This window comes from Triticum urartu, chromosome 3A, assembly GCF_056163025.1.
Source record: "Triticum urartu cultivar PI428250 chromosome 3A, HENAU_Tu73, whole genome shotgun sequence".
NCBI classification, from domain to species: Eukaryota; Viridiplantae; Streptophyta; class Magnoliopsida; order Poales; family Poaceae; genus Triticum; species Triticum urartu.
In genome coordinates, this window is record NC_141875.1 from 626726244 (window position 1) to 626753704 (window position 27461).

General features: G+C 48.4%; 1 protein-coding gene across 1 annotated transcript; it reads right to left on the minus strand.

Annotated features, from left to right (window-relative positions):
* Positions 1 to 22142: 22142 nt before the first annotated feature.
* LOC125545634 (ABC transporter I family member 11, chloroplastic) lies at positions 22143 to 25515 on the minus strand. Its single transcript, XM_048709647.2, has 12 exons — positions 25418 to 25515; positions 25310 to 25350; positions 24706 to 24826; positions 24566 to 24623; positions 23764 to 23843; positions 23635 to 23686; positions 23428 to 23561; positions 23194 to 23308; positions 23001 to 23087; positions 22862 to 22910; positions 22553 to 22637; positions 22143 to 22433 (listed from the first exon to the last, which is right to left on the minus strand). The coding sequence occupies exons 3-12, from the start codon at positions 24768 to 24770 to the stop codon at positions 22355 to 22357; spliced, it is 804 nt and encodes a 267-aa protein (XP_048565604.1). The 5' UTR covers positions 24771 to 24826; positions 25310 to 25350; positions 25418 to 25515; the 3' UTR covers positions 22143 to 22354.
* Between the last annotated feature and the right edge of the window lie 1946 nt (positions 25516 to 27461).

Genomic DNA, 27461 nt, shown 5'->3' on the forward strand with positions numbered 1-27461 from the left:
CTCGATGATCATGTTGTGTAAGATGACACAGCAAGTCATGGTCTCCCACATTTGATCTTTCGACCAGGTCTGAGCAGGGTAGCGGACAACAGCAAATCGAGATTGGAGCACACCAAAAGCCCGCTCGACATCCTTCCTGCAAGCCTCTTGCACCTTGGCAAAGTAGGACTTCTTGCCTCCTGGCACAGCGTTTGAGATAGTCTTCACAAATGTAGATCATCTCGGATAGATGCCATCAGCTAGGTAGTACCCCTTGTTGTAGTGCCGCCCATTGACCTCGAAGTTCACCGAAGGAGAATGACCTTCAACAAGCTTGGCAAAGACAGGGAAGCACTGCAGCATGTTGATGTCATTGTGAGTTCCTGGCATACCAAAGGAGTGCCAAATCCAGAGGTCCTGTGTGGCCACCGCCTCAAGTACCACACTGCAACCGACTTTGGCGTATTTGTACATCCCCTGCCAAGCAAATGGGTAGTTCTTTCATTTTCAATGCATGCAGTCGATGCTTCCAAGCATCCCAGGAAATCCTCTTGTTGCATTCTGTGCTAGGATCCGAGCAGTGTCTTCCGCATTGGGTGTTTGCAAGTATTGCGGTCCAAACACTGCCACGACTGCCCGACAGAACTTGTAGAAACACTCAATAGTTGTGGACTCGGCCATGCGCCCATAGCCGTCGAGCGAATCACCGGGAGCTCTGTATGCAAGTATCCTCATCGTTGTCGTGCACTTTTGGATTGATATGAATCCAAGTTTGCCGGTGCAATCCTTTTTGCACTTGAAGTAGCTGTCTAACTCCCGGATGGAATTCACAATCCTGAGAAAAAGCTTTCGGCTCATCCGATAACGGCGCCGAAATGTTTTGTCGCTGTGCAGTGGAGCGTCGGCGAAGTAGTTGGAGTAGAGCATGCAGTTGCCTTAGAGACGATGTCGGTTCTTTGCTTTCATCAGCCCCTGCGCCGAGCCACCTCGCCACGGCTTTTCATTGCTCGCCAGCAGGGCGAGCGGCAAGGACCATGAGATGTTTCTCTTCCTGGACGTCGGCCTCGGCTTCCTCCTCCAGCAGCGCGGTGAGCGCGTCCTCGTCGTCCGAGTCCATCGCCGAGGCAGGCAAATCGCCAAACACCTTGCGCCCGGTGGGCGCGTACCCGCCACTAAACTGCCCCTCCGCGGTCGGAAACGGCTTGAAAAACGCCCTGCTGCTGGTGGAGGGGCTGCCTCGGCGAACCTCTACTCTTTTCCCGGCGGGGATTGGCTATCTAGCGGTGAAGGATGGTGGGCGGCGCGGGGATATAGTTGTTGGCGGCCGAGCGCGTGGGGGTGGGAGGCGAGTCGGGGAAGAAAAACTTGACTTTTCGCCTGACGGTGTGGGCCAGCCGTGCTTTTCCCTTGCGCCGGAACCCCCGAGCGCCCCCCCCCCCCCCCCAGTGCGCCGGGTTCGTCCTGCGATTGTCGGGCCCAAAAACAGGCCGAACCGGTGGATTTCGACGTCCTGAAAGCGTGACTAGGGTGTTTTTTCGGCACAGGCGCCGAAAAAGTGGCCTGGGGAGGCCTGTTATGGGCACAGCTAAAAATGCTCTAAGGAGTTGATCTTACTTAGATTTTGCAACATGCCAGTACTTTCTCTTTCTAAAAAAATAAAATAAATATTTACACTAGTAGATTTCTAGCTGGCCATGGGCATGTGACTGCAGAACAAATGGGTTAGCAAATATAGTACCCCCTTCGTAGTGATTTAAATGTTTTTTATATTTCTTTATGAAAAAAGTAACATTCTAATTGCACGAAAATTTTCATCCTAGCTGGCTGCGAAGCACGAGAAACGTGCGGCTTCAAAAATCTCACGTCAAAACCAAGACTTGAGGTGCTGCATGCTTGCGTCGCACCGCATGTGGAGTGGGACACTGCAAAGTATACCCACGTGGTTGCATGGGCAGTGATCTGTGCCGGTGCACCGGCCCAACTGTTGGGCCGGTCTAGCCCAAACCGTCAGATCCAGTGCGCTTCGACCGTCCGATCTGCTTGTTGACTTCCATCTCCTTCGTTCTCTTCGTGCGCTGCGCAGCCGCCGCCCCCTGCTCGTGTGGATGTCATCCCTTCCGCCGACCGCCACCCCCTCGCCTGGAACTCCTCCCTCCGGTGCTCGCCGCCCTCGTCGCTGCTGCTCGCCATCGCAGCACACCGTCCTCGCCGGTTCCAGCAAGACGGCGTCACCATCACGCCCAACGTCCCTATCCTTGTAGCACTTAGCCGTCGCCGCCATATCACGTCCGTAGCAGCACCACCGTGTCGCCGGCCGCAACTCTGACCGTCGTCGTCGATGCTCGCTGCTCGAGGTTGCACGAACAAAGGCCGTCCAAATCAACGCCGTTTAGATGGATGTAGCAAAAACTTCGCCGGTGGTAGCAAAAAATAGCGACAGTTGCAGCAAAATCATTGTCGCCGTTGTCTAGCGTCACATCTGAGCCATTAATGGATGTAGCAAATTTTCTCGTTGGTCGTAGCAAAAGCCGACGACCGTTGCACAAAATAACCTCCGTCATCGTGGGGACGTAGCTCCGTCAACGAAACATACAGCCGGATGCAGCTTTTCATCGTAGCAAAAATGTGTCGTTGAATGGATGTAGCAAAAAAAAGCATCGGTCATAGCAAAAAATGACAACGGTTGCAGCAAATCATCGTCGCCGGCGGCACGAGGTCACAGCTCCGCTGTGATGGATGTAGCAAAAACCCTCGCCGGCAGTAGCAAAATCTATCTATGGTTGAAGCTTTTTTAGTTGGGCAGTGCCGATTGAAGCTTTTCTATCTATGGTTGAAACTTCTTTCAACTGTGGTTGAAACTTTTTTAGATCACGGATGCAGCACTGTGTACACGCGGTTCCGGCCATGACAGCAGGTAGCTGTGGCATCTCTGCTATCCTAGCAGCGGGCAGTCGTTGCAGTTTGATGACGACAGTAGTTTCAGCACCGTCGGTCATCTTTACGTCGGCCCCGATCCATGCCGTTTGAAGCACCGGTGCAAGCAGCTAGGAGTAAAAACATCAAAGCTTCGTCGTTCATGGCGAGGAAGAAAGAAGGCTACGAGGGAAAGAAAGGACAGGATGCGGAGAAGAAGATAAAGTTGTTTGAAAAAAATATTATATGTGAGCCTGCCTATGTCTAGCGCGGGGGATCGCTAGACCCACAATCAAAAGGGATCGCACGACCCGCACGGGTCCCGCCGAAAACTTCGGCCGGTCTGCCGGCTGGAAACATTTCCCTGGTTGCATTGCATGGGAGCATGTCATGCGTGACTTGTTTTGCGCAGAGAAGGAACGAAACAAGAGTCTGCACGCACGGCCGGTGAACGAAACAAAAGTCTCTCGCGTCGACCCGTCCACACAGCACAGCGGCTTTGCAAATTCACTCCGCTGACTTCCAAACAGCACAGCGGTTGGGAGGCCGACCACGCGAACTTCAAGTCTCCGAGGACTAAAAGGTGGTCGGCGCCGGCACTGGACTAGCACCAAACCGTCTTCGTAGGCCGGACAGGTATTTAGATACCTACTTCCTTCGTTTAAAATTACTTGTCGTAGAAATAGATGTAGACATATTTTAGTTCTAAATACACCAGACCGTCTCCGTAGGCCGGACAGGTATTCAGAGACCGTACGTACATTTGCAATTTTGCGTGCGTGCTTCGTAGAGTTCTCAAAAGATCAAGATCGAAGAGCACGCACGTTTGCTTCCTGGAATGGAGAATCGCGGCGCCCGCTGCACAGCTTGTTTGTCGCCAGTGTGGTGGCTCTTGTTTTTTTTATTTGCAAAAATAACTCAGATCTATTATTAAAGTACAAAGCACCTTAAACATAATAAAAATTACATCAAAATATTAAGACTATCGAACGATTACTATCACTATCAGAACGAGCTGCTGATGCGTCATCGTCATGGCTCTCGTTGACTTAAGATCTTCGCCGCACGCTTCGTGCGGTGCGCTGATGCAGCATGGCCCATGCCGTAAAAGCAGAAATATCACAAGTATGGCCGTGCCTTGGGCAGCGATCGGACATGCAACACCTTTAATGTTGCTTTACTTCTAATATTGGTGAAACAAACCTCACGCCAATATATTTTTCTTGTGTTTTGGATGTGTATGTACGGAAGAACAATCAACGTGGGGCAAGTCATCTGAAAAAATTATTTTCGTCAGTCAATTCCTATCAACCGTTGGATAGTACAAAAACAAAGGTCAAGATTGCATCTTCAACCTCCTGCTGCTTGCTTCTTCAACTTCAAACTGCCTCGTTGCCGCCAGCTTCCGCCGCCCGCGGCCCGCAGCGCTTCGCGCACACTCGCCACACTGCCCTCCCCTCAACCACGGCCCACCGTCGTGCTGCTGTCCATCCATCTAAACCCGATGCCGATGGAGATTTTTCCCGGCGACCTTGCACTACCGCCGTGCTGCCACCCCCACCACCGCTGCCCTCCGGCGAACTTCTTCGCCCTTCTAAAAATCGACTGACCCAAAACCGAAGTCGGTCAACTGATGACATTTAGCTAATGTGTCTATTGACCCAAAACCGAAGTCAATCAACTTGTGACAGTTAGCTAATGTGTCTATTGACCCAAAACCGAAGTCAGTCGACTGACATTTAGCTAATGTGTCTATTGTTTGTTCAAGTGTCTGTTCAAGAAGATTTTCTTCCTTCTTTGTTCTTCTTCGTGTTGGCTTGTCCGTACCCGAAACAGAACATGTAATTCTTGTTCTGCTCGTTCTGGAAGGTTCTGGAAGTTGCGGAATCAATCCCGCCTAGGGCCCTCATCTTTCGTAAGGTTCTATGATGTCGAATCAATCCATCTTGTGGCCTGCATCTTGTAATAATCACGGTAAATGCTGAATCAGGGCCCGTACTAAATGATGTTAAACACGTCGGATGCTATGATGGACAATCGCCATGTTCCTCCCCGTTCCAAATACACGTAATATCTTGCCCTCTCATGTTCGGCATTAATTGATGAATGCGGTCAGGACTTCAGTGGTACCCATTCCGGCAAGATTTACCGCATTCCAGATCCGTGGGGTTCTGATTTCGGGATCGGCTAGAGCTAGGAGCAGAAAACACTTGTTTGCAATCTACCCTTGTCTTATGTTTTTTCATGTTTTTTGTGGTATCTCCTGGCGGGTTTTCCCTAGTATATCGGACGTACCAGTGAACTATTAAGCCGTAAAAAGATGACTTGCATTCGTGCATAATCCATGGTTTCTTGCAAACTGTTTGCTTGTATTTTTCACTAGAGAAACTCAAATGATGCATGGTTTCTTGAAATTAGTAAGTGTTTTAAAATACAAGTGATCTTTGGGGAACTCGCATTTCACAAGCACTCAACATTGGAGATACTAGGCTTGGCACACATATGCTCACCCGTCACTAAACACTTCCCCTGGATTTGGAAGCAACGGGCCACGATGTGTCTCCGGTGTGTAGCTATATCCCACTAGCTTTCATATGTCTCATCGAATGATCGGAGAGGGGAATGACCACAAGAATAACACATGAAGGGACGAGCGAGCTGAGCACAGGGATGAGTTGCTTGTTGAGAAGCTCGATGCTCCTTGTGCTGGCATATCCGGCCGCAGAAGGAATATCATGGCCAAATCAAGAGGATGGCCAAGTTGCTGGGGTAAAAGGTGTAGACGACCACTGGAGTAATCGGCAAGATGCCGAAGCATGAGAATAGTGTCGTTTTCTATCCTTCTCCATCAAATTTCCCCAATGCATCTGAGGGAGTCCTGGATTAGGGGGTGTTCGGATAACCGGACTATACCTTCAGCCGGATTCCTGGACTATGAAGATACAAGATTGAAGACTTCATCCCGTGTCCGGAAGGGACTTTCCTTAGCGTGGAAGGCAAGCTTGGTGATACGGATATATAGATCTCCTACCATTGTAACCGACTTTGTGTAACCCTAACCCTCTCCGGTGTCTATATAAACCGGAGGGTTTTAGTCCGTAGGACAACATACACAACAACAATCATACCATAGGCTAGCTTCTAGGGTTTAGCCTCTCTGATCTCGTGGTAGATCTACTCTTGTACTACCCATATCATCAATATTAATCAAGCAGGACGTAGGGTTTTACCTCCATCAAGAGGGCCCGAACCTGGGTAAAACTTCGTGTCCCCTGCCTCCTGTTACCATCCGGCCTAGACGCACAGTTCGGGACCCCCTACCCGAGATCCGCCTGTTTTGACACCGACATTGGTGCTTTCATTGAGAGTTCCTCTGTGTCGTCGCCGTTAGGCTCGATGGCTCCTACGATCATCAATAGCGATGCAGTCCAGGGTGAGACCTTCCTCCCAGGACAGATCTTCGTCTTCGGCGGCTTCGCATTGCGGGCCAATTCACTTGGCCATCTGGAGCAGATCGAAAGCTATGCCCCTGGCCGTCAGGTCAGATTTGGAAGTCTAAACTACACGGCTGACATCCGCGGGGACTTGATCTTCGACGGATTCGAGCCACTGCCAAGCGCGCCGCACTGTCACGACAAGCATGATCTAGCTCTGCCGCCGAACAGTGCCCTGGAGGCCGCACCCGCATCGGCTTCGACCCTTAATTCGGAGCCAACTGCGCCGATCGAGGATGGGTGGTTGGACACACCATCGGGGGCTGCGATCCCAACGGCGATCGAGCCGAACACCAACCCCGCACTCCGCGGGACTCATGACTCCAAGGAGCCGGACTCCTCTCCGAACTCCAAACCCCTCGCGCCCCTGCCGATCGAATCCGATCGGGCGCCGATCATGGAGTTTACTGCCGCGGACATCTTTCAGCACTCGCCTTTCGGCGATATTCTGAAGACACTAAAGTCTCTCTCTTTATCAGGAGAGCCCTGGCCGGACTATGGTCGGCAAGGTTGGGATACGGACGATGAAGAAATTCAAAGCCCACCCACCACCCACTTTGTAGCCACTGTCGACGATTTAACCGACATGCTTGACTTCGACTCCGAAGACATCGACGGTATGGACGCCGATGTAGGAGACGATGAAGAACCAGCACCTATCGGGCCCTGGAAATCCACCTCGTCATATGACATATACATGGTGGACACCCCAAAAGGAGATGGCGATGGAACAGCGGAGGATGACCCCTCCAAGAAACAGCCTAAGCGCCGACGTCAGCGGCGCCGCTCAAAATCCCGCCAAAACAAATACGGTGATTCCAGCACGGGAGATAATAATACTCTGGAGAGTGCCGAAGAAAACCCCCTCCAGCAAGATTCAGCACAGGAGGATGGAGAAACCAGCCCTCATGAGAGAGCGGCAGACAGAGAGGTCGAGGACGATAATCATATGCCTCCCTCCAAAGACGAGGCAAGCCTCGACGACGACGAATTCGTCGTGTCAGAGGATCCCATCGAGCAAGAGCGTTTTCAACACAGGCTTATGGCCACGGCAAGAAGCCTCAAGAAAAAACAGCAACAACTTAGAGCTGATCAAGATTTGCTAGTCGACAGATGGACTGAAGTCCTTGCGGCCGAAGAGCATAAACTCGAACGCCCCTCCAAGAGCTACCCAAAGCACAGGTTGCTACCCCGATTAGAGGAGGAAGCACTTGATACGGCCGACCGGCCACCTCGTGGCCGCGACAGAGAGGCCTCTCGGCCCTCCACTCAAGCCGCACCCCGTACCAAGGCACGGGAAAATGCGTCAGACCTACGAGATATGTTGGAGGACAAGGCAAGGCAAACAAGATCGATCTACAGATCGCGCAGGCGCCCCACGACTCGACACAATAACCGTCACGCCGGACATAAATCCAGTGGGGCCGAACACAGTAGACAAAGCTCATTGGAGCTACGTCGTGATATAGCCCAGTACAGAGGCGCCGCACACCCACTATGCTTCACAGACGAAGTAATGGATCATCAAATCCCTGAGGGTTTCAAACCCGTAAACATCGAATCATATGATGGCACAACAGATCCTGTGGTATGGATCGAGGATTATCTCCTTCATATCCACATGGCCCGCGGCGATGATCTCCACGCCATCAAATACCTCCCACTCAAGCTTAAAGGACCAGCTCGGCATTGGCTTAACAGCTTGCCAGCAGGATCAATCAGTTGTTGGGAGGACCTGGAAGCCGCATTCCTCGACAATTTCCAGGGCACTTATGTGCGACCACCAGACGCCGATGACCTAAGCCACGTAATTCAGCAGCCAGAGGAATCGGCCAGGCAATTCTGGACATGGTTCCTAACAAAGAAAAATCAAATAGTCGACTGTCCGGACGCAGAGGCCCTAGCAGCCTTCAAGCACAATATCCGTGACGAGTGGCTTGCCCGGCACCTAGGACAGGAAAAGACGAAATCTATGGCAGCACTCACGACACTCATGACCCGCTTTTGCGCGGGAGAAGACAGCTGGCTTGCTCGTAGCAACAATATGACCAAGAACCCTAGTAATTCGGATACCAGGGACAGTAGTGGCAGGTCGTGTCGCAACAAGCAGAAGCACCGCATTAACGGCGACAATACTGAGGATACGGCAGTTAATGCCGGATTCAGAGGCTCTAAATCCGGTCAGCGGAAAAAGGCATTCAAAAGGAATCCTAGGGGCCCGTCCAGTTTGGACCGAATACTCGACCGCTTGTGCCAAATACATGGCACCCCCGAAAAGCCGGCCAATCACACCAACAGGGATTGTTGGGTGTTCAAGCAGGCAGGTAAGTTAAATGCCGAAAATGACAAGGGGCTACATAGCAATGACGACGAAGAGCCCCGGCCGCCGAACAACAGTGGACAGAAGGGTTTTCCCCCACAAATGCGGACGGTGAACATGATATACGCAACCAACGTCCCCAAAAGGGAGCGGAAGCGCGCGTTAAGGGACGTATACACGGTAGAGCCAGTCGCCCCAAAGTTCAACCCATGGTCCTCCTGCCCGATCACCTTTGATCGAAGGGACCATCCCACTAGCATCCGTCATGGCGGATTCGCCGCATTGGTTCTAGACCCAATTATTGACGGATTTCATCTCACTAGAGTCCTTATGGACGGCGGCAGTAGCCTGAACCTGCTTTACCAGGATACAGTGCGGAAAATGGGCATAGATCCCTCGAGGATTAAGCCCACCAAAACGACCTTCAAAGGCGTAATACCAGGTGTAGAGGCCAACTGTACAGGCTCAGTCACACTTGAAGTGGTCTTCGGATCTCCGGATAATTTCCGAAGCGAGGAGTTACTCTTCGGCATAGTCCCATTCCGCAGTGGCTATCACGCACTATTCGGGCGAACCGCATTTGCCAAGTTCAATGCGGTACCGCACTACGCATACCTTAAGCTCAAGATGCCAGGCCCTCGAGGAGTAATTACGGTCAATGGAAACACCGAACGCTCCCTCCGAACGGAGGAGCACACGGCGGCCCTTGCAGCGGAAGTATAAAGCAGCCTCTCCAGGCAGTTCTCCAGTCCGGCCATTAAACGTCCGGACACCATCAAGCGCGCCCGGAGTAACCTACAACAAGACCGCCTGGCACGTTCCAAGCAGGCGTAGCAATGCGGCCCCAACCCCAGCCCTCACAAAAATGCGACACCAGTGCTTCGCGCACATAACTACGCTCTAGAAATACCATGGGTACAGGGGGAGGGGAACCATCACGGCATGCCCGAAACACAGCTTAAACCGCACCAGGGGCTGCCAATTTTTTAATTTTCTCTTACTTTTAGGACTCCATTCTTCGGAAGGCCTGTTCGGCAGTTCAATTGTCGCACAAATGATGCAAGAACCAGGGAAGCAGACAAGCCATGCCGCATTACGGAACTCCCAGGTGGTCTCTATCACGAGCAGTATACCTGTTTCGCATACCATTCCGCAGCCTGCCCCTGGAACGGACATGTTAAATAGTCCAACCTTTTGCTTACCGCATTATTTGTATCGTTTTGCTTTGATCACAGTCCTTTTTAATAAACAATGCATAGCTTTTGTCTATTTTTGCATTACTCTTTTTCTATAAATATATGTTCCTTAACGACATGTTGCACCCGTACACTTTGGTACGGCCAAAATATGCCAGGGGCTTTAGTACCCCTCAATACGGTGTGAGAAGTCCGAACACTTTAACAAGTGCGGCACCCCGAACTTATAGCATTATATGCATCGGCTCCGAATCATGTCTTGGGTCAATAGTTGGGTTTGCCCGGCTCCTATGTTTTGGTGCCTTACGTTCCGCTATATCGGCTAAGGTAGCACTAGGAGAACCACTGCGATTGTGCCCCAGTTGAGCTGGGTCGAGCACCTCAGTGGAGAAAGCTAAAACTGACTGTCATGATGAAGCGAGAGCTGGTCGCTGTTCGAGAGTTCGAGTCCCTAAAGACTTATGCCGCTTAGAGCGAGGAGTCGGCTCTGTCTGGCCAAGGCGTGGATAGCGCCCTGAACTCGGTCTTCCGAATACCAGGGGCTTTGTCGAAATTTAAAATTATAGAATTCTATGGCTAAGTGAGAGTGTTCACGCATTATAGTCCGATTGCCTTGTTCGTTGGGCTGAGCGACTCCCTCGAAGGACCCAAACATGGGGAAAAGAGCGCTCAGGTTTATCCCCGAACACCCCAGCACTAGCGGCACGGGGGCAGAAGCCGACGACTCGCCATCTCTTAGAATTGATAAACAGTCGCATAGAAGGTAATATTTTAAATTCCAACAGCATTGCTTAGCGCATATGAACAAGTTTTCAGCGCACAGGACAAAACGAGCAAGTTTCACTCAAAAATTACATCCCTAGAACATTCACCCGCCACAAGGCAGGCACCCTTCAGAACATCCTTATAGTAATTCTCGGGCTTGCGATGCTCTTTCCCCGGCGGTGGCCCGTCCTTCACAAGCTTCTCAGCATCCAGGTTGCCCCAGTGCACTTTAGCACGGGCAAGGGCCCTACGGGCACCTTCAATGCAGACGGAGCGCTTGATGACTTCGAGCCTCAGACAGGCCCCCACCAACCGCCGCACCAGCCCGAAATAGCTCCCGGGCAGAGCCTCTCCAGGCCACAGCCGAACTATGAGGCCCTTCATGGCCTGTTCGGCCGCCTTGTGGAGCTCGACCAGTTGCTTCAGCTGGTCGCTCAGGGGCACGGGGTGTCCGGCCTCAACATACTCAGACCAGAACACCTTCTCTGTCGAGCTGCCCTCCTCGACTCGATAGAATGCGGCAGCATCGGACACACTCCGGGGAAGATCTACGAACGCTCCTGGAGAGCTCCGGATTCGGGTAAGTAACAAGTAACTCACGTTTATGTGTTTGCTTTGCATAAAGAATGCCTTACCCGCCGCTATCTTCTTCACCTCATCCAATTCCTGGAGGGTCTTCTGGGATTCGGCCTTGGCAGACTTGGCATTTTCAATAGCCGCCGCGAGCTCGGACGCTCGCGTCTTTGAGTCAAGCTCCAAACTCTCATGTTTTTTCATGAGAACCTGGAGCTCTTGTTGTACCTTGCCAACCTAGGCCTCGTACTTCTCCCGCTCGGTGCACTCCGTGGTCGCCCTCTTCTCGGCCTCGACCAGCTCTTGCTTAAGGGTCGCCACCTCAGACGTGGCCCCTACAATAGCCACGATAATCCTGTCATTTTTTGCAATTGCACCTTTTTATATATATTTAAATAAGGTATTTCTTACCTTCATTGTCCTCGAGCTGCTTCTTGGCACGCCCGAGCTCTTGCTCGGACCACTCGAGGTTCTGCTTTAGCGTGTCCACTTCCGCAGTCAGTGCGGCGGACGCCAGCAGGGAAGCCTGCATACGCATATCGACTCTTTTTTGTTAGACTCCTGCGAATTTTGATCCTCTATTCGGCTTTTCTTCCCGAACGCCAAACAGAGCATCAGAGGCTACTGTCTATGCGGTAATATTATTTACACATTCTTTACTTACCTCAAAGCCTGTTAAAAGGCTAGTACAAGCTTCAGTCAATCCGCTCTTGGCGGACTAAACCTTCCAGACCACCGCACTCATAATGGTGCGGTGCTCCTCGTCGATGGAGGCGCCTTGGAGCGCCTCCAACAGATTGTCCGGCGTCTCCGGTTGGACGGGGGTCACCGGCACGGTGGGCTTGCTCCTCTTAGAAGGAGGTCCCCCGCCGGACTCTGGAACCTTTGAAGGTTCCGGAGCGGTGTCCGGCCTAGAGCCGGACTTGGAGCCCTGGGGGGCTTTATCCCCTTTACTCCTGGAGTTCGGGAGGTCGCCTTGCGGCGCCTCCAGGACCTCCTCCTCCCGGCTTGGAACCCGTTGAGACAACACTTCAGCGTCGTCCATAGGGCGGGGGGAGGAAGCCGTCGGAAGCGAATTCACATCCGACGAGTCCAGTGAACCGCTCGACGATGCGTCGAGCCGGTCTTTGGGTGGGCTGCATAATCATATTCGACATAAGGGAAAGCTGTGCAATAAAGGAATACTATGAATTACTCTGGTATCCGGATACTTACGATTTCGCTAGGGGCTTGGCCCTGAGCGGCCACTCTTCTCCGTCGTCATCGGCGTCGGTGGACTAGTCCGGAGGAAGGGTTTTCCCCTTCTTGGATCCTTCGGCCTCCCTAGAGAGGGCGGCCTTTCTCTTCTTCTATCCCCCCGCTGGAGGGGGAGAGGTCTCTTCTTCTTCCTCCTCGTCTTCACGGGAGGAATGCGCCTCGGAGCCGTCGGATGATAAACCCGACACCTCCTGGCGCCGGGCACTCTTTCGAGTCCCCGTGGCCTTCTTCGTGGCCTTCTTCTCTGGCACCACATAGGGTGCCGGAACCAGCAGCTTTGCCAAGCGGGCATCGGCTGGGTCTTCGGGCAAGGGAGCCGGACAGTTGATCTGTCCGGACTTCGCCTGCCAAGCCTGTCAAAGGTAAGGGAGGTAAGATCCCGCATAGATTCAAACTATGAAAAACTAATACCCTGTAAAAGGTACAAACAACTTACCGCGCTAGCGTGACGCTGCGCGCTAAATCCGCGATCCTCGGTAGCGGATGCGGGAGCCTCGGCGCCCTTGAAGAGCACCTTCCAGGCATCTTCATACGTCGTGTCGAAGAGCCTGTTCAGAGTTCGGTGCTGCGCCGGGCTGAACTCCCATAGATTGAAGGCCCGTTGTTGACACGGGAGGATCCGGCGGATGAGCATAACCTGGACTACGTTGACAAGCTTGAGATGCTTGTCCACCAGGGATTGGAGGCATGTTTGCAGTCCAGTCACCTCTCCTTTTCTGCCCCACGACAGGCCCGTCTCTTTCCAGGACGTGAGCCGCATTGGGGGTTCGGACCGAAACTCGGGGGCTGCGACCCACTCAGAGTCGCACGGCTCGGTGATGTAAAACTACCCCAATTGCCACCCCTTCAGGGTCTCCACAAAGGATCCCTCGAGCCATAAGACGTTGGGCATCTTGCCCACCATGGCGCCTCCGCACTCCGCCTGGTTGCCGCGCACCACCTTCGGCTTGACATTGAAAGTCTTGAGCCATAGGCCGAAATGGGGGCGGATGCAGAGGAAAGCCTCGCACACGACGATAAACGCCGAGATGTTGAGGATGAAGTTCGGGGCCAGATCATGGAAATCCAGGCCGTAGTAGAACATGAGTCCCCGGACAAATGGGTGGATCGGAAATCCCAGTCCATGGAGGAAGTGGGGAAGGAACACTACCCTCTCATGGGGCCTTGGGATGGGGAGGAGCTGCCCCTTTTCGGGAAGCCGGTACGCGATGTCGTTAGACAGGTATCCGGCCTTCCACTTGCCTCCCGCTCCGGACATGGCTGGAGAAGGTTGAGGTGGGGAGTGCGGACTTGGGTGCTGGAGCTCGAGTGCGCGAGAGTGGATAGGCAAAGGAGGAAGAAGGCGTAGGTGAAAAGGTGGATCATTATCCCCTTATATGGGTGGACGCAACTACGTGTCCCCACCAGCCTAGTAAAACTCGCTTATCTCCAAGCGCCGTAATCAATGGTGCAGTTGGGTTACCCACGCCCGTATTGATGAGAATCCCGGAATAAGGGGACACGATCTCTGCTTTAACAAGACGTGCCAAGGAAACCGCCTCGCATGACGTGCTGAGGTGGGATAATGAAACGACTCGGATAAAGGCTTGGTCGTGGTGTGTCACACTACGAAATACGTTAGCAGATTAGATTTGTATAAATATTATTCTCTCTATGGCAATATGTGGAAACTTATTTTGCAGAGCCGGACACTATCTTTGTGTTCAAAATCTTCTATGAAGTACTTGGAGGAGGAACCCGCCTTGCAATGTCGAAGACAATCTGCGCGCCGGACTCGTCGTCATTGAAGCCTGGTTCAGGGGCTACTGAGGGAGTCCTGGATTAGGGGGTGTTTGGATAGCCGGACTATACCTTCAGCCGGACTCCTGGACTATGAAGATACAAGATTGAAGACTTCGTCCTGTGTCCGGAAGGGACTTTCCTTGGCATGGAAGGCAAGCTTGGCGATACGGATATACAGATCTCCTACCATTGTAACCGACTTTGTGTAACCCTAACCCTCTCCGGTGTCTATATAAACCGGAGGGTTTTAGTCAATAGGACAACATACACAACAACAATCATACCATAGGCTAGCTTCTAGGGTTTAGCCTCTTTGATCTCGTGATAGATCTACTCTTGTACTACCCATATCATCAATATTAATCAAGCAGGACGTAGGGTTTTACCTCCATCAAGAGGGCCCGAACCTGGGTAAAACTTCGTGTCCCCTGCCTCCTGTTACCATCCGGCCTAGACGCACAGTTCGGGACCCCCTACCCGAGATCCGCCGGTTTTGACACCAACAGCATCCCATTCTTAAGACACACATCAAAACTCTGGTTCCTAGTTACATGTTCTTCCATTTTGGCTTCTCCTTACTTAAAATGGCTACTATGTATCATTCCACTAGACCTTTTTCTCTCCTCGGTGCTTTGCTTGGGTCGTTACCACAATCACTTCGCTATTGTAGATGGTTTGATGAATCAATATTATGCAGCGAAGACTCAAATATGGGTGGTATATAAAGACAGCAAAAAGTGCATTCATGGTCGAGGAGTTGCGCAATGAAAGGTTCATGGGTGCATTTCATTCGGTCAGACTCTTCAAATTACTTTAACTGAGAGCACCTCTGTATTTGTGCACATGAATAGAGCATACGTAAAGTAGCATCCTAGTATTATAGACAAACATCCAGCGGGTGTAGAGTCACTCCTAATAGATTTTGTATCATGCCATTATACTATTTGACCAAAGCAGAGAGCTAGGTTACAACATGTACGAGAGTCAACACATGAGCTCTCTCTCTCTCCCGAAACCCATCTAGGGTTAGGCCGCCTCCACGTAGTTATGGGCATGGTTGCAGCGGCTCTCGTGTGGCGTCCAGGTGGAGATGGTGGTGACCTTGGCTGGCGGTGTTGGCCCATGGTGGCGGGCACCTCATCTTCGGTAACTTCGGCCGGCGCGGCGGCTTCCTGGAACAGTACATTGGCTATTGAATGTTGTGGCATTCACGACGGCATCCTGAGCAGTCATATTTGGCACATCGGCTCAGTTGGCGGTGAGGCCGGTGCCTCCCTCATTGTGGCGGCGCCCTCATCACTCAGGAAGTGTTTGTGCTAGTGTGGGGGTGGCGACACTTGCAGGTCTTCCCGCATTCGTTTGGCAATGTGGGGGTGCGGAGGAAGATTTGCTCCGGACAAAAGTTGACATTGCGACGCCTGCGGAGGTCACACTCTGCCTGGGGGTCATTATCGAGCTCTTCTACATCCTTAGCTCTCAGGTCACATCTTCGGGTCAAGGTCGAGCGGCGCGAGATTCCCTCTTGAGGGTGTCGCCTTGAAGTTTGTTGTACCCTGGGTGCTTTCCTAGGGCTGGACTAGCACGACATCGTGGCCAAGGTGGAGCATCGTAGCATCTACCGCATCGACGACAATGAGTCTCAGTGGTGTGGTGCTGTAGGGGCTCTGTTGGGAAACATAGCATGGAAAACAAAAAAATTCTACGCTCACGCAAAGATCTATCCGTGGAGATGCATAGCAACGAGGGGGAGAGTGTGCCCATGTACCCTCGTAGACCGAAAGCGGAAGTGTTTGACAACGCGGTTGATGTACTCGAACTTCTTCTAGCTCCGACCGATCAAGCACCGAACGTACGGCACCTCCGAATTCTGCACACGTTCAGCTCGGTGACGTCCCTCGCCTTATTGATCCGGCAAGGTGTCGAGGTTGTAGATGAGTTCCGTCAGCACGACGGCGTGGTGACGGTGATGGTGAAGTGATTCGTGCAGGGCTTCGCCTAAGCACCGCGAGAATATGACGGGGGGTGTAAACTATGGAGGAGGCGCCACACACGGCTAACAATTGATGTTCTATATGCTAGGCGCCCCTCCTCATATACATTTATCGTGAATAAGGAAATATAATATAACAACTTTATTATTGCCTCTAGGGCATATTTACTTCAGGCTCGATGGAGGATGTGTGATGATGGACACACGCATGGCGGTGGCGATGTTTGGTGCCATGGCGCCATTGACGGCAGGCCGGTCTAACAAGGATGATGCAGATTTCTTCTTGGAGATGGATCATCAGTTCGATGGTGGTGGTGGCTTCTGAGGTGTGTGCATGTGGTGTACACTTTGGGTTAGTTGCACCAGGTGTATGCTCCTGGTACATCATGCAAGCGGATAGGAGTTAGATGTTGGGGAGTGATGACACTCCCCATTATTAAGTGTGTAAGTGTGAGTGGTGGACTCGGGTTGTTTTATGTATGTTCTTGTCAGACCTTTGTTGAATAATTGAATAAAGATGGATGTGTGCATCTATTTATGCCGAGGCTTGGGGTTTCAACCTCCTTTTTGAAAAAACTATTTGACCAAACCAATGAGGCCATACATGGGTATTCAACTAGGAGAGAAACGTGAGTAAACTCCATGCAATGCATTCAACAACAAAGAACGTCGCGTGAATAACAGCATGGACAGGTTCAACCAATGAAGGTTGTACCTAGAGTTCTACCCCTAGAACTTGAGCTCATGCACTCATAGAGCACCACCAAGTCGATGTTGCCCTATGCGGCCATCACCTACTGATCCGTCATTGCACAGCGGCATAGACGCACAATCCAAACGTGGACCTAGCCTCAAAGATAGAACCATGTCCATGCAACACTTGCTGCTGAGAAGCACATAAGAATGCCCGTCATCCCCGCCGATCCCATGCCACTAAAGGCCTAACTACTGACACAGAGCCAATTTGGACCACTCACACTGAGCACCTTGGACAAGGGCGGAATCCCGGCATCGAGCAAAAGTTGAGTCGCCACATGCCATCTTGGACCATGTAGAGCACTCAAAATCTCCGCATCGAGCGGGAGACATCCAATGTCTAAAGCACGCCGCCATGAACCTTGAATAAGAGGCTAAACCCATCGATCTTACGCCTCGCAGAGATGGTTAGCAGCATGGGGTCGCGCCGCCATGTGCAAAATAACCAATGCGCACACAACTATACAGTCACAAATTGCCTCCATACAAGGACCGGGAAGATGCATTGCCATCGTGAATCACCACCACCATTGTTGATGCCATGACCGGCAGCCATGGTTCCCAATTGAATAATTAAATTGTATGAAGATATGTAAACTATGTAAATAGCGCTACTCCCTCCATTCCAACATATTCAGTGTGCATGCTCTACCCTAATAAACAAGTTGAGCATGCAGCCAGTTTTGTTTACAAACTGGTAAAACCAGTTTTTATGTGACTTGAGGCTTATTGTGTTTGTTGCTACTGTTAAAGAGCTATCTCTTTGCAATCTTTGGCTTTTCTTATATGCAACCACCCTTTGGCAATTGTGTCCTTAGCAACAAGTGGTCTTGCATTCCAAAGGCAATGCAATTAGCTTAGTTTGGATGTTTAGATTAAGAGTTCCTAGTGTCCATTTCTGCTTTCATGTTACTGGATATCTTAGTTCCCTGAATCATAATTATTCCGCAAGAAGTTCTGAAACAATGTAGCTTGCATGGATTGGAAAATACATTGTCTCTGCTGCCTTAATCTAGTTGCAATTACCATTATAGTTTGTCTGGTGTCCTCCAAATGTCCACAAAGCGGCTCAGGGAAGTAACGAGCAGGAGCACTAGGTTGTTTTAGGAAAAGAAGGAGCACTGGTGTGTCCTAGATCTACCGACCAATTTGGTCTTGCGTGTCAGTTTTGTGTGGTGGTGTTTTATCGTAAAAAAAAGACAGGTTCATGCAAGAGCGCCGAGGTGCGCCCCAGATCTTAGTGTGGGTCACTGGTGGAAGAGCATCAAGGAAAGAAATGGCAAGAGGCCAGGGCACAAGAGCAATACCGACTTCTATGTTTTCACATCAATTTCCCCCAACGCCTCCTATTCTTAAGTAAGACACGCATCCAGACTCCGATTCTTAGTCACATGCTCTTTCATTTTTGGCTTCTTGACATGGCTACTAGGTACCACTTCACTAGACCGTTTTCTCTCCTAGGTTCCTGCTTTGGCTGTTCCCGCTCCACTATTCTACATGGTTTGATGAATCAATAGTACATGGTGAAGAGGCAAACATGGTTGGTATATAAAGACATCAAAAGGTATTGATGGTTGATAAGATGTACAACAAAAAGGTATGTGGGTGCATTTCATTCGCTTAGACTCTTCAAGATAATTAACTGAGAGCACCTCTGTTTTTGTGCACATGAATAGAGCATACACAAAGTGGCATCATAGTATTACTGACGAACATCTGGTAGGTATGGAGTCACTCCAGATAGATTTTTTTACATATGCCTTATACTCATTCAAATATCACTTTAAGATTTCTAGCTAGCCATTTTTCCGAGAAGGGGAGTACTTCAGCCTCTACATCACATGATGCACACATGCATACTATTAAACATGGAATAAGTTCAAGTAACTGAGGACTAGATGGTAAAACAAATAAACGGAAAACACGACCACATGCGGTCGAACCAGAGATTATCTAGCTCATTCACATAATCTACGAGTGGCTCGTCAGCCAAACTGGTTGAACAAACCCTGTGCAACCATTTCCAGCTGACTGCCTCCAGAGGCCATAAGCGCTCACGTCCACACACTGCAGTGATGACCACATGCAAATTAAAGTCATAGGTTTGTAGATAACCTGCAATAAACTAGGAGAAGACAATATCTTTAAGACGTAATCATTCCAGCAATTTCATATTGCCTAGAGAATGGCATAAACTCCCACACGGATTTGGCCCTTCAGCATATGATGAATACCACCTAACCAATTACTAAAAAAATTGAAATACTCGTTGGTGGTGCTAAATTGTATGTAACATGAACCATGCACCAGATCAAGGTAGTAAACGGGCATGACAAAAATAAGTGATGAATTGTCTCCTCCTAATCACAAAAATAACATTTTTGCTGTCATGCCAGTTACGCTTAGCAAGGTTATCTTTGGTAAGAACTACATCCCTCCGCAAAATCCACACAAGAACTTCGATCTTGCAAGGAACCTTTGTTTCCAAATATGCTTTCTGGGAAAAATAGGTCCAGAATCTATGAGATCCGCATACATAGACTTCATAGTGAAGACACCATTAGTGGTTAATCTCCACTCGAATTAATCTTCCATCTGAGTTAGATTAATTGACATCAATCTAGAACTCAAATGCATCCACTTAGTTCATTTGTCACCCAGCAACGCCCTAAAATATTGGATGTTCAAAGGGCCGCCCCGAAGATCAGAAGCCACTGAATCCTCTTTTCTGAACACAAAATTATACATGGTCGGGTATTGTAGAACTAATGGCATGTCACCCGACCAGGTATCATCCCAATAACTCGTCGATTGGTCATCACCAATCTTTAAGGAACCTCTCTTAAAAAAGGATGATTTGACATTCATCAAGCCCATAGACCGGCAGTCCACGTCCTACCCCCTCCCCACCCCTTGCACCCCCCTGCCCCGCGCAGGATGGTGCTTCCAGGATAGGGTCGTCGTCGGTCGAAGCATCACCAGACGCCGCTTGATCCTTGCCGCATTGGTTGCCTGAGCTCGTCAATTCACTGCAATGCTCGCCACCATCGCAACATGTGGGTGCAAAACTATCATGTGCATCATCGGCTCGCTCCGTAGGTTCTCCTGTCGCCGATTGAAGCTTTTTTTAATCTACTGTTGAAGTTTTTGTGTCAATGTAGCAGCTTTTTTGGTTGCGCGGTGCGCTGGTTGAGGCTTTTCTGTAAACGGTTGCAGCTTTTTCTGGTTGAGCAGTGATTGATTGAAGTTTTCTACATCGTCAGTTGAAGCTTTTTCTGTCAATGGTTGCAACACTGCAATCGGTGGTTTCAACATCGCCTTTGTCGGTCACGCGCCATCGCTCGCGTTGGTTGCAAGCAAAAGGATCCTATAGTCCTAGCATGTCAAGCCTCTGTTTCAGCACCCGCCCATCACTCTGCAGCATGTTCCCCCGGCACATTTGCATCTCGTGTGTGGCAGAGTTGAGGATTGCGTGTGAGGGAGAGGAATAAGGAGGCACTGGTTGTGGCCGTTTCTCCGCCCCACGATGGTTCGCCCTAGTAGCAGGTGGCGGTGGTTGGTCTGCAGCAGCAGCACCCCAATTCGCCCGACGGGTCGCGATGGTGAGGGAAGAGAAGGCGAGCAACATGTCCTGAAAAGGTAGAAGAAAGGAGTGTTGCTTATGTATAAGAAACGAGAGGTGGGGTAGGGCATGGAATAAAACAAAGGGGAGCGCATGATGGTGGGATCTGACGTCGCTCGAGTGACCGACGCAAGCCGTGATCAGTCAGCCAGGAGGAATCATTAGCATCAATAAATTGTGAAACCCGCCATAAAATAATAGTATATGTTTCCAATGCCAATAAAAAGTAACACATCCAATGGTATTTAACATCGATAAAATGGCCAAATAAAACATACGCCAACCAGAAATATCACAAGTACCGTTGCGCCTTGGGCCGTCGACAGAAGGCTTGGTGGGGAAAACCTCGGCGCGCCAAGTGATTCGATGTGCAACACCTCTAATATTTATTTGTGTCTAATATTGTCAGGACAAACCTCTCGCCAAGCGGAATATATTTTTCAGTATTTTGGGTGTGAATGATGAACAATCAATGCGGGGAGAAATATTTGCAACATGTCATATGGTTCTCCCTATTTTTTGTAGTATTTTCAAAGGGGTTTTCCCCCGGGCATACGAGTGAACTATTAAGCCGTGAAAAAAATGACTTGCAATCGTGCAATATCCATGGTTTCTTACAACTTGTTTACTTATATTTTTCACTAGAGAAAATCAAACGATGCATGGTTTATTGGCAATGAATCAAGTGTTTTAAAATACACATGATCTTTGGGGAACTCGCATTTCACAAGCACTCAACATTCTTGCAATTTATCAAGTGCTTTAAATACAAATTATCTTTGGGGAGCTTGCATTTCACAAGCACTCACGCTTCATACGCATATCCTCACCAGTCACCAAATACTTTCCCTAGATTTGGAGGCAAACGGCGCACGATGCCTCTCCAACTTCTAGCCATATCCCACTATCTTCCATCTCTCTTATCGAACTCTCGGGGAGGGGAATGACCACGAGAATAACACATGAAAGGGGTGAACACAACACAGAGAGGGGTTGCTCACTGGGAAGCTCAATACTCCTTGTGTTCGCACATGTGGCCGTGGAAGGAACTTCGTAGCCAAATCAAGAGGATGGCAAAGTCATTGGGCTAGAAGGAGCAGACGTAAGAGGCCGGAGCACGAAACAGTGACCTTTTTCAAGCCTTTTCCGCCAATTTTCCCTAATGCTTCCTATTCCTAAGACACACATGAAAGTTCCTAGCTACGTCTTCTTCCATTTTGCCTTTTCGTTTTTTGACACCGCTGCTACGTACCATATCAGTAGACCACTTTCTCTCCTTGGTGCTTTGCTTTGGCTGCTAGCACCTCACTATTGTATACTGTTTGATGAATCAATAGTGTGTAGCGAAGACTCAAACATGGGTGGTATATAAAGGGAGCAAAAGGTGCATTCATGGTTGAGGAGATGCGCAACGAGAGGTGCATTTCATTCGGTCAGACTCTTCAAGATACTTAACTGAGAGCGCTTCTGTGTTTGTGCACATGAACAGAGCATATGTGAAATAACATCATGCTATTATTGACAAAAATCCAGTAGGTGTGGAGTCACTCTCAATAGATTTTGCAACTTGCCTTGTACTATTACAAACATTACATTAGGATCCCTAGCTAGCTATGAGCCTGTTCACTGCAACAACAAATGGGTCAGCATTCCAGCTGCACACACAAAAAAAAAAGTTATGAATTTTCCGAGGAAAAAAATGTTAATCTATACAGGTAAAGGTTCCTCCTTCAAAACACCCCCCATTTCCATTCTCCAGGACCGGTCTACCAGCGGGTATAGTTCTCTGCAAAACGTTTTAAATCAGATATTTTGACAGCCTCAGGTAAACGTTGTGTTCAACAGTGGCTCCAATGGCGCACAGCTATACAAAAATATTGTGTTCTATGGTGAGTACTAAATTACCTTAGGTCATGACTTACAACCAGTATGGTGTGGTCTTTCTTTAGGTCCTTCAGGAGATTCACAACATCAGCCCGAGCTTTCCAATCTGATGATGATGATGATGCAAATTTAGTAACGACATATAAGAGAGCATATATACTATTTAAAAGAAAAACTATTTGACACCACACAATATTCCTAGCAAGTCTGGGTTGTGGCACAAAGATGACAAGATGAACAAGCAGAATTATATTAAACAAATGGATCAATGCAAGGGGAAGAAAATAATCTACAGATATTAGTTTGATATATGGATATTCAAGTACATACCAAGTCCAGCGAGGGGCTCATCAAGCAACAATAAATCAGGAGTTTGAACCTAGAAAATCAGAAGATAAAGGCAAAAGATTATCCATCTTCACTTCTAAAAACAGAACGATCAACCCGTATTAAAAAATTGAAATAATACCAGTTGAATTGCCAGAGCAAGTCGCCGCTTAAACCCACCACTAAGAGACTGTGGATCCTTATCCAATGAAATGGCACTTAGACCAACCTAGCGTTAAACAAATTATCTTCAGAAATCAATTGTGTGTGGTCTCTCAAACTACAAGTTCACTCCGCAATGCAACAAAATGGTATGTATGAGAGATAATCATTACAGAGTTAATGGCATTCTGAAGTTTTAAAGTGAGTTGCTCCCTCAAAGGAATGTCTGCCTTTTGCCTTGGCCATCCAAAAGTAACTTCCTCAAGTATAGTATCTGATAAGAAGTACCTACAGGTTTAAAATATCTTATTTTGCAGTGAAACTTCTCAAGTACTCACACAGATCATAAGGATTCATGCTAATATGTAAAAAACTTATTAGTGAACGTAGTAATTCAATGTTCAAACCTCTCAGGAAACTGAAATACAATACCGACTCTTTGAGGAGCTAACACTTCCGACAGACCAATTGGATTTCCACTATCATCATACTTCTGAATGCAAATTGAACCAGAGGTAGGTTCTGATAGACCGGCCAAAAGCTGAGAAATCAAACTATCACCTTAAGATGAAAGATGCAGAGTTGAACATGTCATGTAGCATTTCAATACAAACCTGTAAAAGAGTGGTCTTTCCACTCCCACTCCGTCCAAATATCAAACCAAAACTGCATGAATTAGTTGTCTCGTCAGTACAAAAGGCGTCCAAGAAACACAGCTATTGCAATATAAAACGCATGCTTACCTTTTCTCCTGGAGAGAGAGACTAGTTTGATTCAATAAGTTTTGCTCAGTTCCAGGAGGTCGGTAGCTGACTTTTCTAACCTAAAAGAAGTGAAGTTCAATATATGTCCATGTAATGTAAAGGCAAACCATGATTGCACGGATGTTATACAACGTACGGTATACGGTATATCTGACATTAGCAGTTCCCCCAACAATGGACTATTTGTTTAACATATTTGATTTGCAAACAACTTGTATCGAATTACCCATATTTCTTATCGACGTCAAAATTTTAATCCAGTTATTATGTATGTCTCCTAATAAAATCCCAATAGGCAAGGACTAAAGTACTACATGTGCATCATATACAACAACACTGAAGGACATAACAAAACAACAATTCAGGAGACTTCACTATTGGATTATACCGATTGCGGAGTGCTACCTAGCTTTTCTGCGATAAGATGCTAAGATCCTGGGCTTGAAGATCCATATAAAGATTTAGTCGGAACAAAGGTAACAAAGCCCAGATTTTCAACAAAATCTAGGGCCAGAGTTCAGGGAGATTCCTCAGTTTGATGATTACTGAGAGTTAAACAAGTGAACTAACACATCCCAAACAACCTATCAAGATCCAAGTGTAATGAATGATGAATCTTACTTGCAGATAACACGTTCACCAACTTCTATCAACATTAAGACTGCAACTAAATTGTCTTTCTAGATTAAATTGCTCCTGTGTCCACAGATAAACCAATTGTCCAAGCAGAACTAGAAAAAATCCTCATACCACAAAAGAGGGGCAAGAAAAAAAAAATCACCTCCAACTGGGAGTACCCAGCTGACACCCGTTCTGCTCGACATCTCCAAGAAAACCTCCTGGAAACCATCAAGGCACACAAAGGATAAGAGAGCGAAAAAAGATGGGAGCACACACGGTTCAAGGATAAGAATGGCATGCCTTGTCATCTTAACCGGAGAGGACGAAACTGTGGGTGGGAAAGCGACATTGGCCAAAGCGAGCATAGTTTCGCGGTGGTGGGGAGCTTCGGAGGAAGCGGGGCTCGAACGGGATGAAGGGACTGGTAAGTGCAGAAGTATGGTCAGATGGGAACTTTGGTGCAGTCAAGTGAAGCAAATGCCTCGGCTTCAATTCAAGAGAATGGTCTCTCAAAAAAACATTAGGAGCAGGAAGATTGCAATTCATCTAGTAGCATTTCAGCTTTAAGTCCAATGGTGTCAATGTCATGATGAAGTAACACAGTTTTGTAAAATTACATCCTAATGTCCTACAGAGACGAGATGATAAACCTAGAATTGATTTGTATGATTAACTTCCTAGTGACACTTCTGAAAATGGAGGCAGCAACTTGAGTATTGTCTACAGCACCATAGAAGCTAGTTCAAAATAAAGTCTTAAGCTTAGTACTCTGGTTTCTTCACATTTCATAATTAAGAACCGTGCTATGTCAGGCCAAATAAGCCCAGTTTGATAACTAACAATGACACTGCAACTCCAAAGCCAGACAAAACTACCTAGAAAAGTGCAATAACATAGCACTCACATTGGTGCTGCTCAGTTCAAGATTATAGAAATCCACCGCATCTGCATTGAGCAGCGGTCAGACGTGCCAGCTCCAGCCTCCCGGTGTGCAGCTTGAGAAATTTCTCACCAGAGACTCGGAGGACGCAGACCTCAGACGGATCAGGACGCCGAGGTACCAATCCTAGCCGCCGACGGAGCAGGGGAGACCGAGGGAGCGTCGAGCGGGGAGGGAACGGGGGCGTCGAGCGCCGCCGTCCTACTGGCCACGACGGGGAGGGCGTCGGCCCGCGCCGCCCGGCGTAGAGCAGGGGAGACTGAGGCTTCGTCGGGCGTCGCCGTCCTGCTGCCTCGGTGGGGAGGGGCGCCGGCCCGATGTCGAGCAGCGAGGGAGAGTGCGCACCGCGCGATGTCCGCCGTGGGACGCCGTTCAGGAGAGAGAGAGAGAGAGAGACGAGGGTGAGGGTTATCGGGACAGACATGAGGGGTGAAAGGGGAAAAAAAGAGAATCTCAGTCAGCACCGTGGACCGTCGATCTCGATGTTGAGATCTGTGTAATTTTTATATTTTCTGAACTATATAATACTCCCTCTGTAAACTAATGTAAAAGTGTTTAGATCACTATATTAGTAATCTAAACACTCTTATATTAGTTTATGAAGGGAGTACAGTATAAGACAATGTTTTTTTTGCTATTTGCAAGTTGCCTGAGACGACACTTACTCCAACAAGATTTGAGCCTAAAAGAATGGTTAATCACCATCTATGATGTTGGTGTGAAGTACTCCCTCCATAAAGAAATTTAAAAGTGTTTAGACACTCTTATAATTCTTTACAAAGGGAGTAGTAGTTATCTTCACGTTTAGACACTCTCCTTTGATGTTTTCTATTTTTTTTGTACCTACGTAATGTGCATTATGCATTATCAACATATAAAGAATACCCCCTAAAAAACATATAAAGAATACCGCAAAACAATTGTTGTACGGTTCTGGCTTCATGAAATGTACTACCATGGACGACCAACCGAGCGTAGAAAAGAGTATTTGATCGGATGAACATCAGGTTTTTTAGCATGGCAAATTGTGTTATCGTGAGGACGACAACTTTCTTTAGCAAGCATGGTAAATCTTTGCCATGTTCTATTTTTTGTCAGAAATTGCCATGTTTGCTAAAGAAGATTGACATCCTCACAAGAACATAATTTACCATAAAAATGTTTGACTTGTCATGGTTAAAATCTCACGTCGGACGTTTAGTATTTCCGTAGAAAAAGACCAAGAGCGAGCCAAAACGTAAAGTCGGTGAGGCCGGTAAACGCGGCGCTGTCGTGTCAACTCATCCAAGCTCCGTCCCACTTTGCGAATTCAACAATGAGACGACGACAGGCGCCGGGGAGGGAAGCGGACCTCCTCCGACCATTTTTCACGCATCCTCTATCTCTTCACTACATCATTTTCTTTCCTTTTTGCTTGCTATAATTTTTAGCATGTTACTATTGTATTTGGTTTGATAAAGAATGGTAGTTAAGACCCAAAGATGGAAAATAGTGCATTCATGGATGAGGGGTACTTGTAGGTGTGCAATGAAAGGTTTTGTGCATGAGAGCATTTTTTCCCCGTCTTCTCAAAACATTTGGAGTGCCTTTTGCATTTTTGCACATATGTAGAGCATGTGAAAAATAGCACCCTGCTGATTTCGGCCTAGAATTGGACCATCATATTTTGAGAAGAATAATCAGATAAACCTCATATTTGGTTTTCTCTAGAATTCCTATGTAATGACCACACAGAAGAAATTTCTGTAGTGATACTATATCTTCTAAAAAGTACTTTGCTACATTTTCTATTGTTTCAAGCAAGGACTTAACGGTTTATTATTAGTGTGTGTATGATCCATTTACTACTCCCAATTGTTAACCATGATCTCCTATCATATTATTTTGAACATGCTCATGACATTAAGTACTACTTATGTGTAAAGTGTTTTGAAGTTGCATGATCGGAGCTACATGACATTCCATCATATCCTTAATATGGCTACGTGGCCTAAGTGAACTACGAATCCAAGTTTTCTTTTTTTTCTCATTACGTCAACCACTGATCGATTGGTTCTAAATAGAAGATAACCCTCAGTGTCCAAGTGACTTCACACATATCTCTTTGTTAAACTTC

Bases quoted from the DNA above. Each gene is read 5' to 3' on its own strand.
- LOC125545634 (XM_048709647.2), bottom strand. From the start codon at position 24,770: ATGCTCGCTTTGGCCAATGTCGCTTTCCCACCCACAGTTTCGTCCTCT. The intron at 23,687-23,763 runs GTAAGCATGCGT...TAATTCATGCAG, and splicing joins CTCTCTCTCCAGGAGAAAAG to TTTTGGTTTGATATTTGGAC. The intron at 23,088-23,193 runs GTAATGATTATC...GTTTAACGCTAG, and splicing joins TTCAGAATGCCATTAACTCT to GTTGGTCTAAGTGCCATTTC.